Below are 16,446 nucleotides of genomic sequence, written 5' to 3'. Positions count from 1 at the left end.
GTTAGGTGAAGGGGTCAATCCCAGTGGACTGTGGAGCTGCGGAGATCCCTGCTGTGGGAACCAAACAAGGAGTTCTCCTGTGCACCTGTTCCTGTCCAGTATGGAGGGTTAGTGGATTACTGCTGTAACTGGAGATCTGGGGGCCCAAATGTGAGGGATTCCACCTCTAACCCCCTCTCTCCATGGTGTGAAGCAGGTTCCTGCCCTGCGTGACGCCGAGACCCCCTTACCGGTGTTTGGTCCTGCAGCGTGTGAGCAAACCTCCCCACTCGTGAGGAGAAAGAGTGGGGTGACAGGGTTATTGGGGCTGAGCCGTCTTCCCTGATTCCGCCGTGAGCGGGACCCCTGGGGCGCTGATCGCGCTTCCGTGACAGCGCTGCTTTAAGAAAGAGAAAAAGGGGGCTAGCTGTATAGTGCCCGGCGCCACTGAGCATATTCCAAGTTGAACTGGTGATCCATCACAGGAGGGGCCTAGGACCGAGCAGGTCGCTGCGGAGCCACTACTCGCGTCCGGCAGGCAGAGCAGACTCTGTTGGCTGGTCTGCTTACTCCCCGCGCATGCGCGATTGCGTCCTCGCGGGGGAAATCCTGTCAGCAGCCGGTGAGGAGATCTTCGGGGAGCAGCCGCCGAGCACCGGGCTTCCCGCTTAAGCGCTGGGAGCTACATCAAGGCGGGCCCCTGCTTCTCTGAGAAGAGAGGGAGCGGGGCGGCCCGGTTTCCAAAGGAGAGCCCACTTCAAGCGGAGAGGTGCGACTGGTGTGTCCTCTTTCCCTGACTCCGCGCTAACGAGGAGGAGGGACGAGGGGCCGCAACTTCGGCCGGAGGAGTCTGGGTCCTTTTGTCTTTTTCCCCCCCAGCAAACGGAGACACCGGCCGTTGGGCCCAACATAAAACAAAGTAAGGAGAGGTCGTGAGGGGGAACTTGGAGGCTTTAGCGTCTCTCTTAAAGGAGCAAAGACTTCCGGTTGGCTATATTAGGATTGGGCTAGTACTGGGTAATGCCCATCTAGTTTCTTGAAAGGATCTTCTGAAACTTAACTTTGAATGTAGGATGTTCCCCGTTTTGTGATTAAATAACTATATTCCAACCCCCCCTTGCTTAGAGAAACTAAAGTGAGTGAGGCTAGCCCATTCTTCTGGAGTCAAAGGTGGAGAGGGGGTAAAGGTATAAAACCCTTCAGAGGAGTCAAGTCTAGCAAAGTTTGGAGACTAATGTAATGTGCTGTTAATGCTGATTAATGACATAATTTGGCAACTTTTAAAATCTTCATAATTTCATGGATAAATGTAATGTACTGAACTGTGATATCTGAAGACAAGAGAGCAGAGAATATTTTTATAAACAAGCTCGTATTTTTACACAAATTTTGGTGTAGTGTCATTTTTGCGTGTTATTGCATTGAATTACTGCTGGGTGGTCTGCAACCTTTACACAGGTGCCTCTAGTGATTTTGTCTTACCCTAAGCCAGGCTACCCTAGGTGACCTGACATATTTAGGTTTATTATCATTACAGCGACGCTAGGTACCACAGTATTTGTTGAGAAGAAGCACCTTGAGGTTTTTTTTTGAAGAGAGGGTAGGAGGGGTTGCAGCGAAGATCTTTGGGGACAGAGTTCCAAATCGTAGGGGCATTACGAGAGAATGCACGTGATTGGGTCTTCTTACATTTGAGTGTCAGGGGGATGAGGACAAGGTCGTTTGTGCTTCTCAAGGACCTGGAACAACCAGCTTTTTGTAGTTTGTCAGAGAGGTAGGAGGGGGTGTTCTGGTGAAGGGCTTTGTGAGTGATACAAGCCATCTTGAAGGTGGATCTACCTTCAATTGGGAGCCAGTTGAGGTTTTTGAGGACAGGAGAGATGTGATCAAATCGCTTACAGTCAGAGATAAGCCTGGCAGCCAGGTTGAGAACAGATTTAATCGGGGCAAGGTGGACTTTAGGGGTGCCTACAAGGGTGGCGTTGGCATAGTCAATTCTGGAAAGTACAAGAGATTGGACAACGATTTTGAAGTCATCAGCTGGAATAAAAGGTTTGATTTTTTAAGGTGGAGAAGGGTGAAAAGAGCACCTTTAGCAGCATTTTTAATGTGAGGGATGTGAGTAAGATTCTGATCAATGCTGATGCCCAGGGATTTGACAGAGTTAGAGGTGGAGAGGGAGCAGTTGAGAGCTTTAATATCATTGATCCAGCGTTGGATAGGCAAAGAACTGTTTTTGGGAGTGAAAAGGATTATTTCAGTTTTTTTAGGATTCAGTTTGAGATCATTAAGGTGGAACCAGGCTTGAACTTTATTCAAGGTATCATTGAGGTGAAGGATGTCATGGTGGGACTTGATTTTGTAATATAGTTGTGTGTCGTCAGCGTAGAGGAGGTAACTGATATTAGCTTGTTGGAGAATGAGGGTGAGTGGTTCCATGAATAGATTGAAGAAGGTTGGGGAAAGGCTAGAACCTTGTGGGACACCAAGTGAGACAGGTTGGGGTTTGGAGAGGCAGTGACTGAGTTTAATTTGTTGAGATCTGTTTTGAAGATATGAGGTGAACCATTGGTGAACAATGCCCTCAAATCCAAAGCGTTCTTTGAGAGCATTAGGAAGGGTGGGATGGAGGACCGTATCTAAGGCAGCAGAGAGGTCTAGGAGGATAAGGAGGGAGGATTTGCCTTTGTCAAGAGAGCGATGAATGGATGTATGACGTTATAACGCATACTTTTACAACGCCTACCTTTACCACGCAATTTTTACAACGCAGGATCCATTACAACGAAGTACCATTACAACGCATGTTTTTACAACGCAGATACCTTTACAACGCATACCATTACAACGTAAGTATTGGTAAGTATATAATATTGTTTTAAATGTAAATTAATTAAAATTATTATAATTTAATATAATTTCATTTAATTTAATTTAATTTAATTTAATTTAATTTACTTTTAATTTTACTTTATTTTTACCCTGTACCCCTGTACCCCAAAACCCAAACCTAGCCCTGAACCCTAAAAATACCCCTGTACCCAAAAACCCAAACCTAGCCCTGAACCCTAAAAATACCCCTTTATCCAAAAACCCAAACATAGCCCTCAACCCTAAAAATACCCCTTTACCCAAAAACCCAAACCTACCCTGAACCCTAAAAATACCCCTTTACCCAAAAACCCAAACCTACCCTGAACCCTAAAAATACCCCTTTACCCAAAAACCCAAACCTAGCCCGGAACCCTAAAAATACCCCTTTACCCAAAAACCCAAACCTAGCCCGGAACCCTAAAAATACCCCTTTACCCAAAAACCCAAACCTATAATATTCCTAATAAAATTATATACTTACCAATACTTACGTTGTAATGGTATGCGTTGTAAAGGTATCTGCGTTGTAAAAACATGCGTTGTAATGGTACTTCGTTGTAATGGATCCTGCGTTGTAAAATTTGCGTGGTAAAGGTTGCATACCGCGATGAATATCATCAGTAATACTGAGCATAGCAGTTTCAGTGCTGCATCCTTTTCTGAAACCAGATTGGGAAACGTCGAGGAGATTGAAGGAGATGATATGGTTGTCTAATTGGGCCAGGACACATTTTTCAAGGGCTTTAGAGAGGAAGGGAAGGTTAGAGATAGGGCGCATATTGTTAAAGTCGTTAGGGTTAGCGGTGGGGTTTTTGAGGATGGGGGAGATTTGACCTAGTTGAAGGGATGCTGGGACACAACCAGTGGCAAAGGATGAATTGATGATATTGGTCCAAATGGGGGCAATGATGTGTTTGAGTTCCTGAACCAGCTGGGCGGGAAGAGGATCTTTGGTGTGTGAGGATGGTTTGAGTTTAGAGATGATGTTGAGGACAGTAGATTCAGATACTGGACATAATTCACTCAGGATGCATTGTTTTAGCATGGGTGTTCTTAAAAATAGAGTCAGGGTGGGGTAGAGTAGGGAGGGGTAGAGAGGGGTCCTGACATGAAGGGGAAGAGGAAAAAGGTGCAGTAGGCCTATTAAGGAGGTGGTGTTGGCTGAGGGGAGATTGGAATGGGAGAGGGGAGGAAGAGAAGGATAGTTCAATTGAGTTGACTTTATTCGAAGAGCAGCTGGCGCTTTCTTCACATCTTTTAACAGTGGCTGTTATTTTCGGAGGACCAGAGGAAGTTTGTTTTTTAACAATGCTAAAGAGTTCTCTGGGACGGTTTCTAGCCTGGTCAAGTTGCGAACGGAGGAAGGAGGCTTTTTCATTGAAGATGTGGTTCTTTTATTTGGCTCTGGCATTTCTAAAGAATACCAGGTTGGCAGGGGAGGGATGAATCCTCCAAGAACGTTCAGACTGCCTGAGGGCCCGTCTTTCATTATTAAGGTCAGAATTAAACCAGGATTTGGGAGGATTTTTTGTTGTTGTTTAAGTTTGGTCAAGGGCTTGAAGGATAGAATTATTGTAATGTTCAGTTAGGTCATTAGTGCTGTGAGAGGGGGGAGAAGTAGGTGGGTTTTGATTGAGGATTCCAAATCGCCTGGGGGGATAAGGTTAAGATTACGAGTGTGTTTCCTGGGTAAAGTACCCATAGGGGTGGGGCGTATAATGGAGCAGTTCAAAGTGAAGAGGACCAGTCTATGGGAAGGATCGTTGAGAGAGAGGCCAGATCCTTGCTAGTCATAATAACGTCAAGGGTGGCGCCTGTGGAGTGAGTCGGAGATTGGCAGAGTTGAGACAGGTCAGTAATGTCCATGGTGTCTTTAAAAAGGATGACAGCAGGGTCATCAATTTTATTCCAGTGGATGTTATAGTCGCCAAGAAAGAGATTCTTGGAGCGAGAGAGCGAAGTTTGAATGATAAGATCAGACAGCTCCTTGGTAAAGGGGATAGAATTGCCGGGGGTGGGGGGGGTGGTAGATAGAATGTAAACGAATGATGGGGGACCCAGGAATAGAAAGATCAGCGCAAAGGTACTCAAGGCGGAAGGGTCCTGGAGATGGACTAGCGTGAGATTAAGTTCATCTTTAAAGATTAGGGCAAGGCCACCTCCTATTTGCTCGATTCTATCTTTCCTAATGATGGAATATCCAGGAGGAATGAGCAAGCCGAGGATAGGAGTGGAGTGGGGGTTGAGCCAGGTTTCAGTTAGGAATGCCATGTTGATGTTTTCATTGAGAATGGTTTCCGCAATATTCGTCGCATGGCACGATGCAGATCGGCAGTTAATCAACATGCAGTAGAGGGGTGGAGAATCAGGGTATTGGGTGGAGGGCACCAGGGAGGACAGTTGTTAGTTGTTGAGAGGGCCTAGGTGATGTTGGGTAAAGGGGGAGTCTGCTCGTTCCCAAGAGAACTGGGATAGAAGACTGCAGGCAAGGGGGACAAGAGGACGAAGAGGGAAGGGGGAGACAGGGGAGTTTGGAGAAAAGTTAACCCTCAAGGATATTGGGCATGCAGCATGTTGGGGAGTGGAGATCGTAGTTGCTGTGTCAGTGGGGGGGCATTGAAAAGTTCAACAGGTTTGGGTGGGATCAGGAAGTTTGTGGGGAGGGGTGGGCCGTGTGGAGAATAATCATTGTTACCAGTATTAGGGGAGCTGTTGATGGGGGAGGTGAGAGGGGTGCTTAAGTGCGATGATAAGCTGTTTAGTGAAGGGACCGAGGTCTGTGTGCGTGATCAGAAGAGTGGGCCTTAGCAAGGAGTGAGACATCAGATCTGAGGGAGGAGAGTTCTAAAACAAGGGACAAAAGTAGAAATTCTACATTAAGGAGTGATAGAGTAAGAAGTGAGGAATGGGGTGGATCAAAAGTTTTTGGGAGGTGTGAAAAGTAGGAGTTATCGAAGAGGGGGATTGGGGAGAGGAAGGCGGGTAACCTGGGGGGGCGGAGAAGGGAGTTATGATGGGTGGGAGGTTTCGTATTGGGGAGCGGGGGGACAGAGGAGGTAGGAGTGGTTGAGGCATGAGGTATGGGAAGATAGTTAAGATAAAGTGCATCAAAGGGTGGGGTATTATGGGAGTCAGAACGAGAGAGGTGAATAGACGGAAGTGAATTATTGAGAAGAGGGGGCATAGGGCGGTCCGTGAGAGAGGTTGGAGGAGACGAGGTGGATTAGTAAGAAGTGGAGGATGGAGGGGGCTTGTTCATGGAGAGATCACAAGGAGTGGAGTGTTCAGCAGAGCTTAAAGACTGCTGGTTTATAGGGGAGGAGTAAGCGTGCGGGTAACAGGAGTATCAAACAAGTTTGAAGGCTTAAGAGAAGTGGGTGGAGTAGACCCTTACTGAGGGAGGCAGTGGGTAGAGAGGCGAGAGGAGGATGGAGGGGCAGGGGAGGAATAAGAAGACGGGGTGAGGGGACAGGCAGAAAGAGGGTGGTGTTGGGGGATAGGAGGGAGCGAGGACGTAGAGATGGGAGGCAAGGATGTAAGAGGGTGGGGACGGGACAGTGAGGGGTGAGAGTGAACGAAGGGGGTGTGAGAATCATTGGTGGAGGTGGATAGGAGAAAGGCAGAAAAACTGGGAGATTGGGAGATAGGGGTGTCGTTACAGGTTATAATGTTAAGAGAAGGGGTGGTTTGTAGTGATTGAGAGAGAACATCATGGTTAGGGGAGGAGGAGAGGGAGGTAGTTAGAGGAGATAAGGGGGAACGTGGGTGAGGGGAGTCAGCACTGGTGATATAGCAGTCAGCTAGGGAGGACAGCTGTGGTTGGGTGTGTGCATCAGGGCTGAGTTAAAGAGTGGGTGAATCAGTGAGAAGGGAAAGTGGGGCTGGGGGGTGTGGGGTGTCAATGCTAGTAACGGTATTGAGAGTTCGAGTAGTCAGTGGAGATTGGGTGTAGACGTCAAAGTTGGGAGAGGTTGTAGGTAGATCAGAGAGAAGAGTTAGGGGGGTATGAGACGAGGGGGGAGGTGAAGGAACAAGGAGATGAGGGGGTGGGAGAGGGGGGTTCAGGGACTGAGCGAGGGATTGGGACAAGGCACAAAAGTGGAGTTCAAAGATGTAGAGGTGATTTTCAGATGCTTGGATGAGAATGTTTCCAGATTTGAGGATGGAAATACCAATTTCACCAGGAAATGAGGACGAGGGAATGGTGGAGAGTTTCAGACCATAGGGAATATTGTGAGAGTTAGTGATAGGGAGGTGACTAAGAAATAGGCTTTTCCATTTTGAAGGGCCTTTGGAAAAGAAGATGTAGTTGGTGATTAAGGAGGCGTTAAGGCTATTATGGTAATCGGCAAATAAGGTTTCAGGGTGGAGACTGAGGAGCTTGTGTTTGAATTTTTTTTTACCAGGCTTGGAGAGATGGGAGGGGTAGAGGATAGACCAAGAGTTGAGGCAAGTTTCAAGATAGGTGATACTGAGGGGGAGGGGGAAAGAGAGAAGGGAGGCATGATTAGGAGAGTATGGAGAGAGAAGCAAGCAGATTAAACCATAAGATTAATCAGAACAGGGATATAGAAAGGCGGAACTATGGAAGAGATACATTTAGCCAATGCAAAATTACAACAAAGAAATGGGGGAGAACAAAATAAAAGAACATCCTATTGGGGGCAGCATAATCAAATAAAATAAACAACAATAGACAGCATAGTAATATAGAATAAACAACAATAGTAGAACACGTCCAAATGTACAGTCAAGGATTAAAGCTAAGAATGAGAAGGATGTGAAGTATCTGTCTGGTGCAGCGTTTTCGTTCGTTTTCAGTAAACCACTCGAGAGTCTCATTCCTGTGATACAGTTAGATGTGTTAATCCCTGATTTATTAAGGGATTCGCAGTACTTCTGATTTATTTACTTGCTCCCCTCTGGACGGATTGTCCATTACTTAGTATACTTTTGATGAAAGTTAACTTGTACTTTCATAGTTCAGGACAAGAGGAGTATTGATTCTAGTCCGGGTTTCTTCTTACAAGTTCTCCTTCATTCATACACAGGTAGGCCTGGAGTAAATTGTAGACTAAAGGGTTCAGTCATATGGGTTAGAGAGGTTACATATATTTATGTTATTGCAGGACACACCTAGCCACTTCATTCCTGCCAAAGGACCAGTTCTCCTCTCATTTTCATGCCAACACCTACTTACCTAAAGGTACATGCATTTGCCACTATTTCTATTTTCCCTCGTATGTTAATAGGGACTACATTAATGTTTATTATTTGTCATTATATCTAGGAAATGGTTGACAGAGGTGCATTGGTTCCCCAGGACTGACAGCCAATCCAAGTGTGTACGAAGTACCTGTGTTTCCCCTACTTACCTTGTTTTGTTTCCCTGTTTTCCCCTTGCGGGCATCACCATTTGTTTTCAGTAATTCTATTCTGGCATATGGTGAACCGGTTGGGGGAAGTTAGGGATTGAGCAGCACCTCCGTGGTACTTCCGAGGCAACTGCAGCTTCCAGCCTTACAGGGAGGAACTGTCGAGGAATGATAACTCAGGATGAGGGTGCCAATATAGTCCTATTTTAGTGTTCATGATCTGGGGAGCAAAAACCAGTGAAGAGGTAGGGGAGGAGATTGTCGAAGGAAAGAGGCCAGGGACAAAATGGACGCTAGAGAAATCCAAGATACTCTAGGAGATCGTGCAAAAGATACCATTGGCAGAATGGAGGTCAGGTAAACTCTCTATCTCCCCCAAGGGACTCGATAATACAGTCAGGTCAGGCGTCCGAGGTGGATATCCAAAGTCATTCCCCGCCAAGTGCCATAGCCCAGGAACTCCGCGAATAAAAAAACACTTTGAGGACTGTGTTGCAGATTGCCACAGGGGCCAAAGGCAAACAATCACCGGTGGCTGGGAGTGAACTAAAAGGGATCACCCGTTCTTTTCCTCTCCCCCTCTTTCAGTTTGGGAGCAGCACAAACCTAGCACCATTAGGAGATACCTCGGGCTCACCAGAGGTGGAACGCCACATTCTAGGCCGCCATAAGTCCTCTCTTCACCCGCTCAGGCAAGCGCATCGGGAATGTGATCACGAGAGTAAAGTGAAAGTGAACGTGCCCCCCATCAGAGACACTTCTTCACCCGGGCCTTTGCGGGGGTAGGGAGAGACCAGCACAGGCGTGAAAATGTCACGGGAACAACTCACGGGATCTACCGGCAGCGAGAGGAGGCCGACCCTCGCATCGCCGCATGACCGGTAGCGTGACCTCAGCCCCCAAGTCCCCTGGCAGGTCCTGCAGTCGTTGGATCAAGCCCGAGATGCAGGGAAGGCAGAGGGCAGGCAGAGAGATCCCGAGGGTCAAAGGAGGGGGCCCGACCCCTCGCGGCCTTGAACTCGGCACCGGGTGAGCCCAGCTCCGAGTGTGAAGCTCACAGGGCCATCAGACCCCGTGGTGCGCGGTTGGATGGGGAAAGGTGTGGTTTTGCAGCAGCCCCAGGATGCCAAAAATGAGGAGATTGCAGGAGGAGCCCTAAAGAGCGATGGAAGCAACCCGAATTTAGAGCCATTCATGGACATCAGTGGCCATGTCGATTCTGGCTGTGCAGCAGTCCACAGGTAGGCTTAAACCAGAAGCACTATATTTGTTGATGTGTGCTTAAATTCTTGGTCGCTGTGTGGCTGAGAACTTCCTCAAAGTGTGGGGGTAGAGTAAGAAGCAGGGATTTACACACAAATTGTGATCCCGAGCCCCGGAGCTTCTTAGGCGACCTCTTGTCCGATGGCCATCTTGCGCTGGGAGCACGCTCCCTTGACTTCTATGGGAGTCCAACCGAACCGAGTCCTTCAGCATACACCTGAATCGTGCTCGCTGGGTCGGACTGCAGGAGTCCAGATCGGTCGGAAAACACCCCGGATCCGGCTGGTCAGAATGCTTTCCGACCCAGATCGTAATCAGCCCCTTAGTGTTGGCTACTGTCTTGTTGCAAGTATTGCATCCTAGTAGAGAACTACTGGCTCACATACTAGCTCACATTTCAAGGACTGCATCCTAGTAGAGAAATGCTGGACGGCACTTCAAGTACTGTATCCTATTAGTGAAGTACTGACTTACACTTCAGGTATTGCATCCTAATAGAGAAGTACTGGCTCTCACTTCAAGCATTGCATCATAGTAGAGAAATGCTGGCTCGGACTTTAAGTACTGCATCCTTGTAGAGATGTACTGGCATGCACTTTAAGTGCTACATCCTAGTAGAGAAGTACTGGCTCACACTTCAAGTACAGATTCCTAGTAGAGAAGCACTGTCATGCACTTCAAGTACTGCATCTTAGTAGAGAAGTACTGGCTAACGCTTTAAGTATTGCATCCTTGTAGAGTAGTACTGGCTCACACTTCAAGTATTGCATCCTAGTAGAGAAGTACTGGCTCGCACTTCAAGTATTGCATCTTAATAGGGTAGTACTGGCTCGCAATTCAAGTACTGCATCCTAGTAGAGAAGTACTGACTCACACTTCAAGTATTGCATTCTAGTATAGAAACACTGGCTCGCGCTTCAAGTATTGCATCCGAGTAGAGAAGTGCTGTCTCGCACTTCAATTATTGCATCACAATAGAGAAGTGCTTGCTTGCGCTTCAAGTGAAAAGAACAAGGGAGGGACCCCACTTGCCAAGAGACAGGGTACCACAAGTACAGAAACAGCTAGATTCTCTTGGAACTGTTAGAATTGCCTCTATTCAATCAATATAATCAGTCATACACATCTCATATATTCAGACTACCACACAACTCAATGGAACACCCTAATTTGGAACCCTAAAACCAATTGTAATATACACAATGATAAAGTGCTTTTACTCAATGTTAAAAAATAACATATTTAAAAATAGCAGAGGATAAAAACAAGCAATAAGAGACAGACAAAATGTGAACAAATTAGATCATGTTAAAGTTACTTTAAATGGAATAAATATATTAATAGATCTCAGTCTAAAAGACTCATGGTAATCTTCGACATCAGGAGGTTCTGTGGATATAACGTGTTACACAAAAAGGGTGCTGACGCGTTTCGGTAGTATGAACTTATTGATGTACCACCTTCATCAGGACTCTAACAATATTCGTCTCTCAATTAGCTGGTATATAATTCATAAGCCTTGTACGTATTTCATTAAAGATGAAAAAATGTATCCACGAATAATTGTGCAGATATATCCGGTCCTTTTACCAAGTCACTAATGACAAAAGATGTCGCAATAAGAGGGGATCTCCTGGGACCTCATGGCGGACGTAATATGCCACCATGTATTCTCAGAGCAATAATCTTTCACCGTTAATAAAAAACCTCAAGGGATTTCGCATTCATAAGTTTCTATGAATGAAAACTGGTCGATGTGGGTTCACACCCTGAACAAGTATTCTTTTGTATGGGCCACCATATAAAGTACAATGTGGTGAAAGGCTTCCGCACCTGAGTGTAGAGAGAAAATAGTTTTAGAAGCGTCCCGTCCTGTCGTCACGGCTTCCCTCTGCCTTCCGGAATTTTGGCGACAGTACTGCATCCTAATAGAAAAGTATTGGTTTCGCACTTCAAGTATTGCATCCTAGGAAAGAAGTACTGACTCACACTTCAAGTATTGCATTCTACTATAGAAGCACTGGCTCGCACTTCAAGTATTGTATCCTACTAAAGAAGTACTGACTCACACTTCAAGTACTGCATTCTAGTATAGAAGCACTGGCTCGCACTTCAAATATTGCATTCTAGTAAAGAAGTGCTGGCTTGCACATCAAGTATTGCATCCAAGTAGAGAAGTGCTGGCTCACGCTTCAAGTACTGCATCCTAATAGAAAAGTGTTACTGCATCCTAATAGAAAAGTGTTAGTTTCGCACTTCAAGTACCGCATCCTAGTATTGAAGTGCTAGCTCGCACTTCAAGTATAGCATCCTAGTAGAGAAGTACTTGCTCGCACTTATATTATTGCAGACCTGCTAATAAATGTACGTTTCTGCACAATCCAAAGTATTCAGCCTGGCAGTACGTTGTTAGTACTGAACCAGTCACAGCTTTGGGTTCTTGCAGGGAGGCAATATTGAGATCCCAATAAAAACACTGGACCTTAAATCATGAAACACCTACCACCCGTCTCTCCTTATGTAGAGCTGTTTCCTCCCAAAGACCTACACTCTTAATACATTTTTTTGAATTAACATTGTTTTTTGGTTGTTTCACCATAAAGAAAGATGTTGCCATAGTTCACAGAAGGCAAAAGAAATGGAGCAGCCGTGGGCAAATCTGGAAAGCAGATGGTTGTCAAGGAGGAGGGTGAAAGGGGTATGGGAGGTAAGGAGCTATGGGTGAGGGGGGAATAGAGCTGAGCCCCGGGATAGGAGCTTCAGTGGCACTTTTGAGTGGGGTGTAGCAGGAAGGGTAGGAAACTGAAGAATTGCAGTAACAGGATACTAGTTTCCATATGTATCCTAGACAGGAATCTACTGCACGGCACAAAGTCTCAAAAAAGAAACCCGAGCAAGGCTCCACAACACTTACCTTCCCTGTCGGAGGTGGAAACATCTACGACATCTTCAGGTTCGGCAGAATCGGTGCTTGTCCCGGTCCGACGTGCTGGGATTCCCCTCGCTGGTATCACTCTGTGAGTAACCGTAGGGGCCGTAACTCTGCCTGGAAGAAGCACACGTGTGAGTCATTGCCATAACCTTGCCAGGTTTGCATCCACTGACATCCATCGAGGGCAGCAGCGTGCTCAGTCACTTCCTTTACTCTTAGTTAATCAGCTGTTTTTTTGAGACCTGCAATCACTCTACAAGGGGACAGGAAGAGCGGGGGCTACTGCGATATTGATTGGTTTACCATAACAAAGATGTCAGCATGAGAAGGAAAAAAGAAATATTGTGCAAAATAAATCTGAATTCAAATATGCTATCTAGGCTGGATACAAATAAATAAAACGAGTACTGTTTTCACTCTATCACTCACATTAACTTGGGCTGCTGGAAAGAAACAATACATATCTGTAAAATGTTTAGGCTTCTCCATTCAAGCCAGTGCCTGAAGGGGGCTTGACCAAACAAGCCAATAGCTGGAAAGAGTTTAGCTAAATGTAAGTGGTATGTTGTGGCATGTGTGGTGCAGTGCTAACAGTTGATTCATAAGACTCATAAAATAGCATATAAAAAAATGAGAATTCAAATATTGTTGATGTGATGTGCAGTTAAAATACCAAATTGGATGGAGCAGAATTGTTTAATGAAACACTGCAAATCAATTCATCACCAGTGACAGAAGGCGGCAGTTAAGCCTACCACACAGCCAGCACCAATTACTCCATTGAGCCAGATGACATAGTTGGGTGATGTGTCCATTGTGCACAGACAGCCCAGCCCAGCCACATTTGTGCGTCCCCTTCTGTAAACTGAAATTGCATGCGCACATACAGCGTCAGAGCTTTTCCTCATACTGGCGTCCCACATTTGCGTGGGGGCGTGGCCCCATGCAAATGTGGGAATCCGTTCGCCTTTGCGCCCGTTCCGCATTTTATAGACAAAGGTGCAGAAACAAAGAAGTTAGTAGATGGCGCACTGTCAGTGCGTCCCCTGATGGCAGTCCTCTGCAGGGGGCAAAGGGAGTCCCATGGATCCCCGAGATATGCCCATGCAGGCAGGTGCAATCACTCACTGCAACCACCTGCAAGGGGGATCTCTAATCCCCTTTAAAAGTACAAGTGCCACCTGCACTGTGAAAAAAACAAGCGGCTTCAAAGCAGTCACTCTTTTTTCACATGAATGCGCTGCCCCCATGGCAACACAAGTTTGCGGCTGCCCTGGGGACAGCGTATTCCTTGTAGTAGAGCGCACTTTCCCTGTTTGCGCCCAGCACACCTATTTTTTAGGTGCGCTGGGCACAAACACAGAAAGTGTGCCCTTTTCATGAAAGGGCCCCAGAATCAGTATTATACATTGTGGCCTGGGGGAACGGATGTTTGTGCCCACTTTATGCGACCTGAAGTTCTACAGTATTACAGAGGGGGCAGAAGACACGTGTGTGTCCCCTTCTGTTATACTGAATGATACTATCATAAGAGTGCGTTCCCTGGTTTACATGGAGGCAAAGCCCCATGTGAAGGATGGAATCCATTCGTTGCTGTGTCTGTGCCATATTATTCACAGCATCTTCCACCGCAAGCAGAAGTTCATTGGAACTAACCCCGCTAGCACACCTGCTGAATTCATCAGATACAGCGCAAATGATCCTTTCATTAGCCGTCCGCAGGGGGGCAGGATTCCCCGCCACCATCTCTATTTCCAATCATGACAGAATATCTCATATACCCACCTACGATATTCTAGCTTCCCCCAAGAGGATTCATGACATACCCACTTGTTTTGCATTCCTGAAGCACGCTGACCACGAGGAACTTCCCAGGCACTTATTTCATTGTTTAGTCCAGATGATGACACCCCTACCCTGTTGGGGATCGAAACGTCATTGAAACTTGCATCTTAAACTCTAAACTGTAATTATAGTTGCGGAGTACAAGATGTATTTTGGATTGTGATTTTTGCGTATTTACATTTTCTCACCTTAAAAGTCACTTTTAAGTTACTTGCCTGTGGTAACAAAATCGGCTGACTTCCCATTACCCTATCACGTCGTGCTCACTCACCTTTTAATGTGATGTATTGTTTTTTCTAATTGTTAATAAACTCATAGAAATTGTTAATTGAGACTACAACAGACACAATCGTGATTGTGAAGTTGGGGTATTATACTGACTTACTTTGTAAGGGAGCACTTTCTTTTCTTACAAACTACTACCCTTGGTCCCTTCTGACTTTAAGGGTTTCCTTGTTCCTTTTTATATATTATTCACGTTGGCATAGAGGCAAACATGCCTTGGGAGGCGCACTGAAAGTGTGCCACAAGCAGGTGGCACAATTTCAGTGTGCCTCCTAAAAGCCCTTGGACCCCCCAGACATCCCCTCTGCAGATGGGTGCAGTCACTCACTGCACCCGCTTGCTTGGGGATCTCTCTTCCCTCTTGTGGGGCAGGTTGCCGCCTGCAATGTGATTCACAGAGCGGCTTACAAACAGCTGCTCCATATTTCACATGAGTGTGCTGCCTTGAGGGCAGTTCATTATTTGTAAGACAGTGCAATTCACTGCACTCGGCACACCTTTTGAAAGGTGCGCCATGCTCCATGGCGTAAAAATAGAAAGTGCACCGTATTCAAAATACAGTCCCAGGTGTTTTTTTCAGCATTTTCAGAGAAGGAGGGAAAGAAGACTTGAGGGATATCCTGGATCTAGCAATACACCAGGAACATCTTTTTTAATAAATGTAAAGGAGCAGGGAGCCTTTGGCAAGTTGTTTGTGTCATTTTGCATTTGGATCCATCGAAAGTCCTCTTCCATTGCAAACATACGCACCATAGCAAACCAAGATTTAGTATCAATATCATTGTTGCTTTCTGCAGACTGGTTCAGTTACATCGCTGGCACTTTGCAAAGTGTATGGAGGGAGCATACTTTTTGACTTTCATCATTATTGCAAGAAACATTTCTGACAAAATGTAATATAAATTGACAACTTCCCATTTAATTCCAATCCACATCACAGCACAGGATAAGATGCAACATTGATTAAATGAGTAGACACATGTATGTCAAGAAAAGACTTGATATGTCGCCGTACCTCCTTTAGACATGATGGTTCAGTCACAGTCCCTAATCTCTTCACTGTAGTCAGGGCAGGAGGGTGCAGGCAGAGGCAGGTGGGTGCAGACAGGCTCTGGAAGATAGATGCACCAGCACTACTGAGGAGCTCAGAAGAGCCAATATTTATACCAAGGTTTACGCTGAAAAAAGTCAACATTCTACCTTAGGAAAACAAGTCTAATGAACATCTTTGTTGACTCAAAGCTTCATCTCAACAGCCTATGAGAACAACCTCTATTCTGCCACGTAGACGCGGGCTCAAATACTCACCCTCTGGAGATTTCTGAACATCTTTCCAGTCTGAGGACATTTAATATAGCACCAAGCATAGAACGGAGGACACTTCATTCCTCATCAAATTTGCAATCTATCAGTACAAAAGGCACACATGAACTTATCAATGCGTTCTATTGCAATGTTTTTTTAGTTCAATAGAAGTTTATTAATCATAATATATTTAGATATATAAGAATTATGTGGAAAACGGGGAGAGAAGGGGAAGCATAGGAAGAAAAATCTGAATAAACTTTATAATTGAGGAAACAACAACTAACTTATCATGGGCATTAATGAGTAAAAAGAAAGGGCACAATGATTAAACAACAAAGCAAATGCAAACGAGGATATGCAGGTAATGTTAAAAAAGAAAGAAAATGACAAGGGCCTCAGGGGGGTTTGGAGACTTCCTGCTGAGCAGGTCGTGGACAGAATGAACGAGTTGTACAGTTATCTAAATACATCGTAACAGGAAGCCAGAGATCTGCACCTTTGGCTTCCAGCTGGGCAGGAAAAACAAAAGCAGTATCAAGCCTGTGATTATGACATACATTATACAACCATGCTCTGAAAGAAATG

At 45.7% G+C, this 16,446-nt stretch overlaps 1 protein-coding gene across 1 annotated transcript in view; it reads right to left on the bottom strand.

The window, feature by feature from the left end:
* The window catches only part of LOC144817780 (uncharacterized), an 85,158-nt gene extending 69,479 nt beyond the window's left edge, over positions 1–15,679 (bottom strand). Inside the window, exons 1-2 of the mRNA XM_078674594.1 lie at positions 15,569–15,679; positions 12,406–12,537 (exon numbers count right to left, since the gene is read on the bottom strand). Of these exons, the coding sequence (XP_078530720.1) occupies positions 12,406–12,537; positions 15,569–15,581 (145 nt within the window). The 5' untranslated portion in view covers positions 15,582–15,679. The remainder of the gene's footprint in view (positions 1–12,405; positions 12,538–15,568) is intronic.
* Between the last annotated feature and the right edge of the window lie 767 nt (positions 15,680–16,446).

Source organism: Lissotriton helveticus, chromosome 2_1 (genome assembly GCF_964261635.1).
Source record: "Lissotriton helveticus chromosome 2_1, aLisHel1.1, whole genome shotgun sequence".
NCBI classification, from domain to species: Eukaryota; Metazoa; Chordata; class Amphibia; order Caudata; family Salamandridae; genus Lissotriton; species Lissotriton helveticus.
The sequence above is the reverse complement of the archived record's forward strand: the minus strand, read 5'-3'. Positions and strand labels throughout refer to the sequence as shown.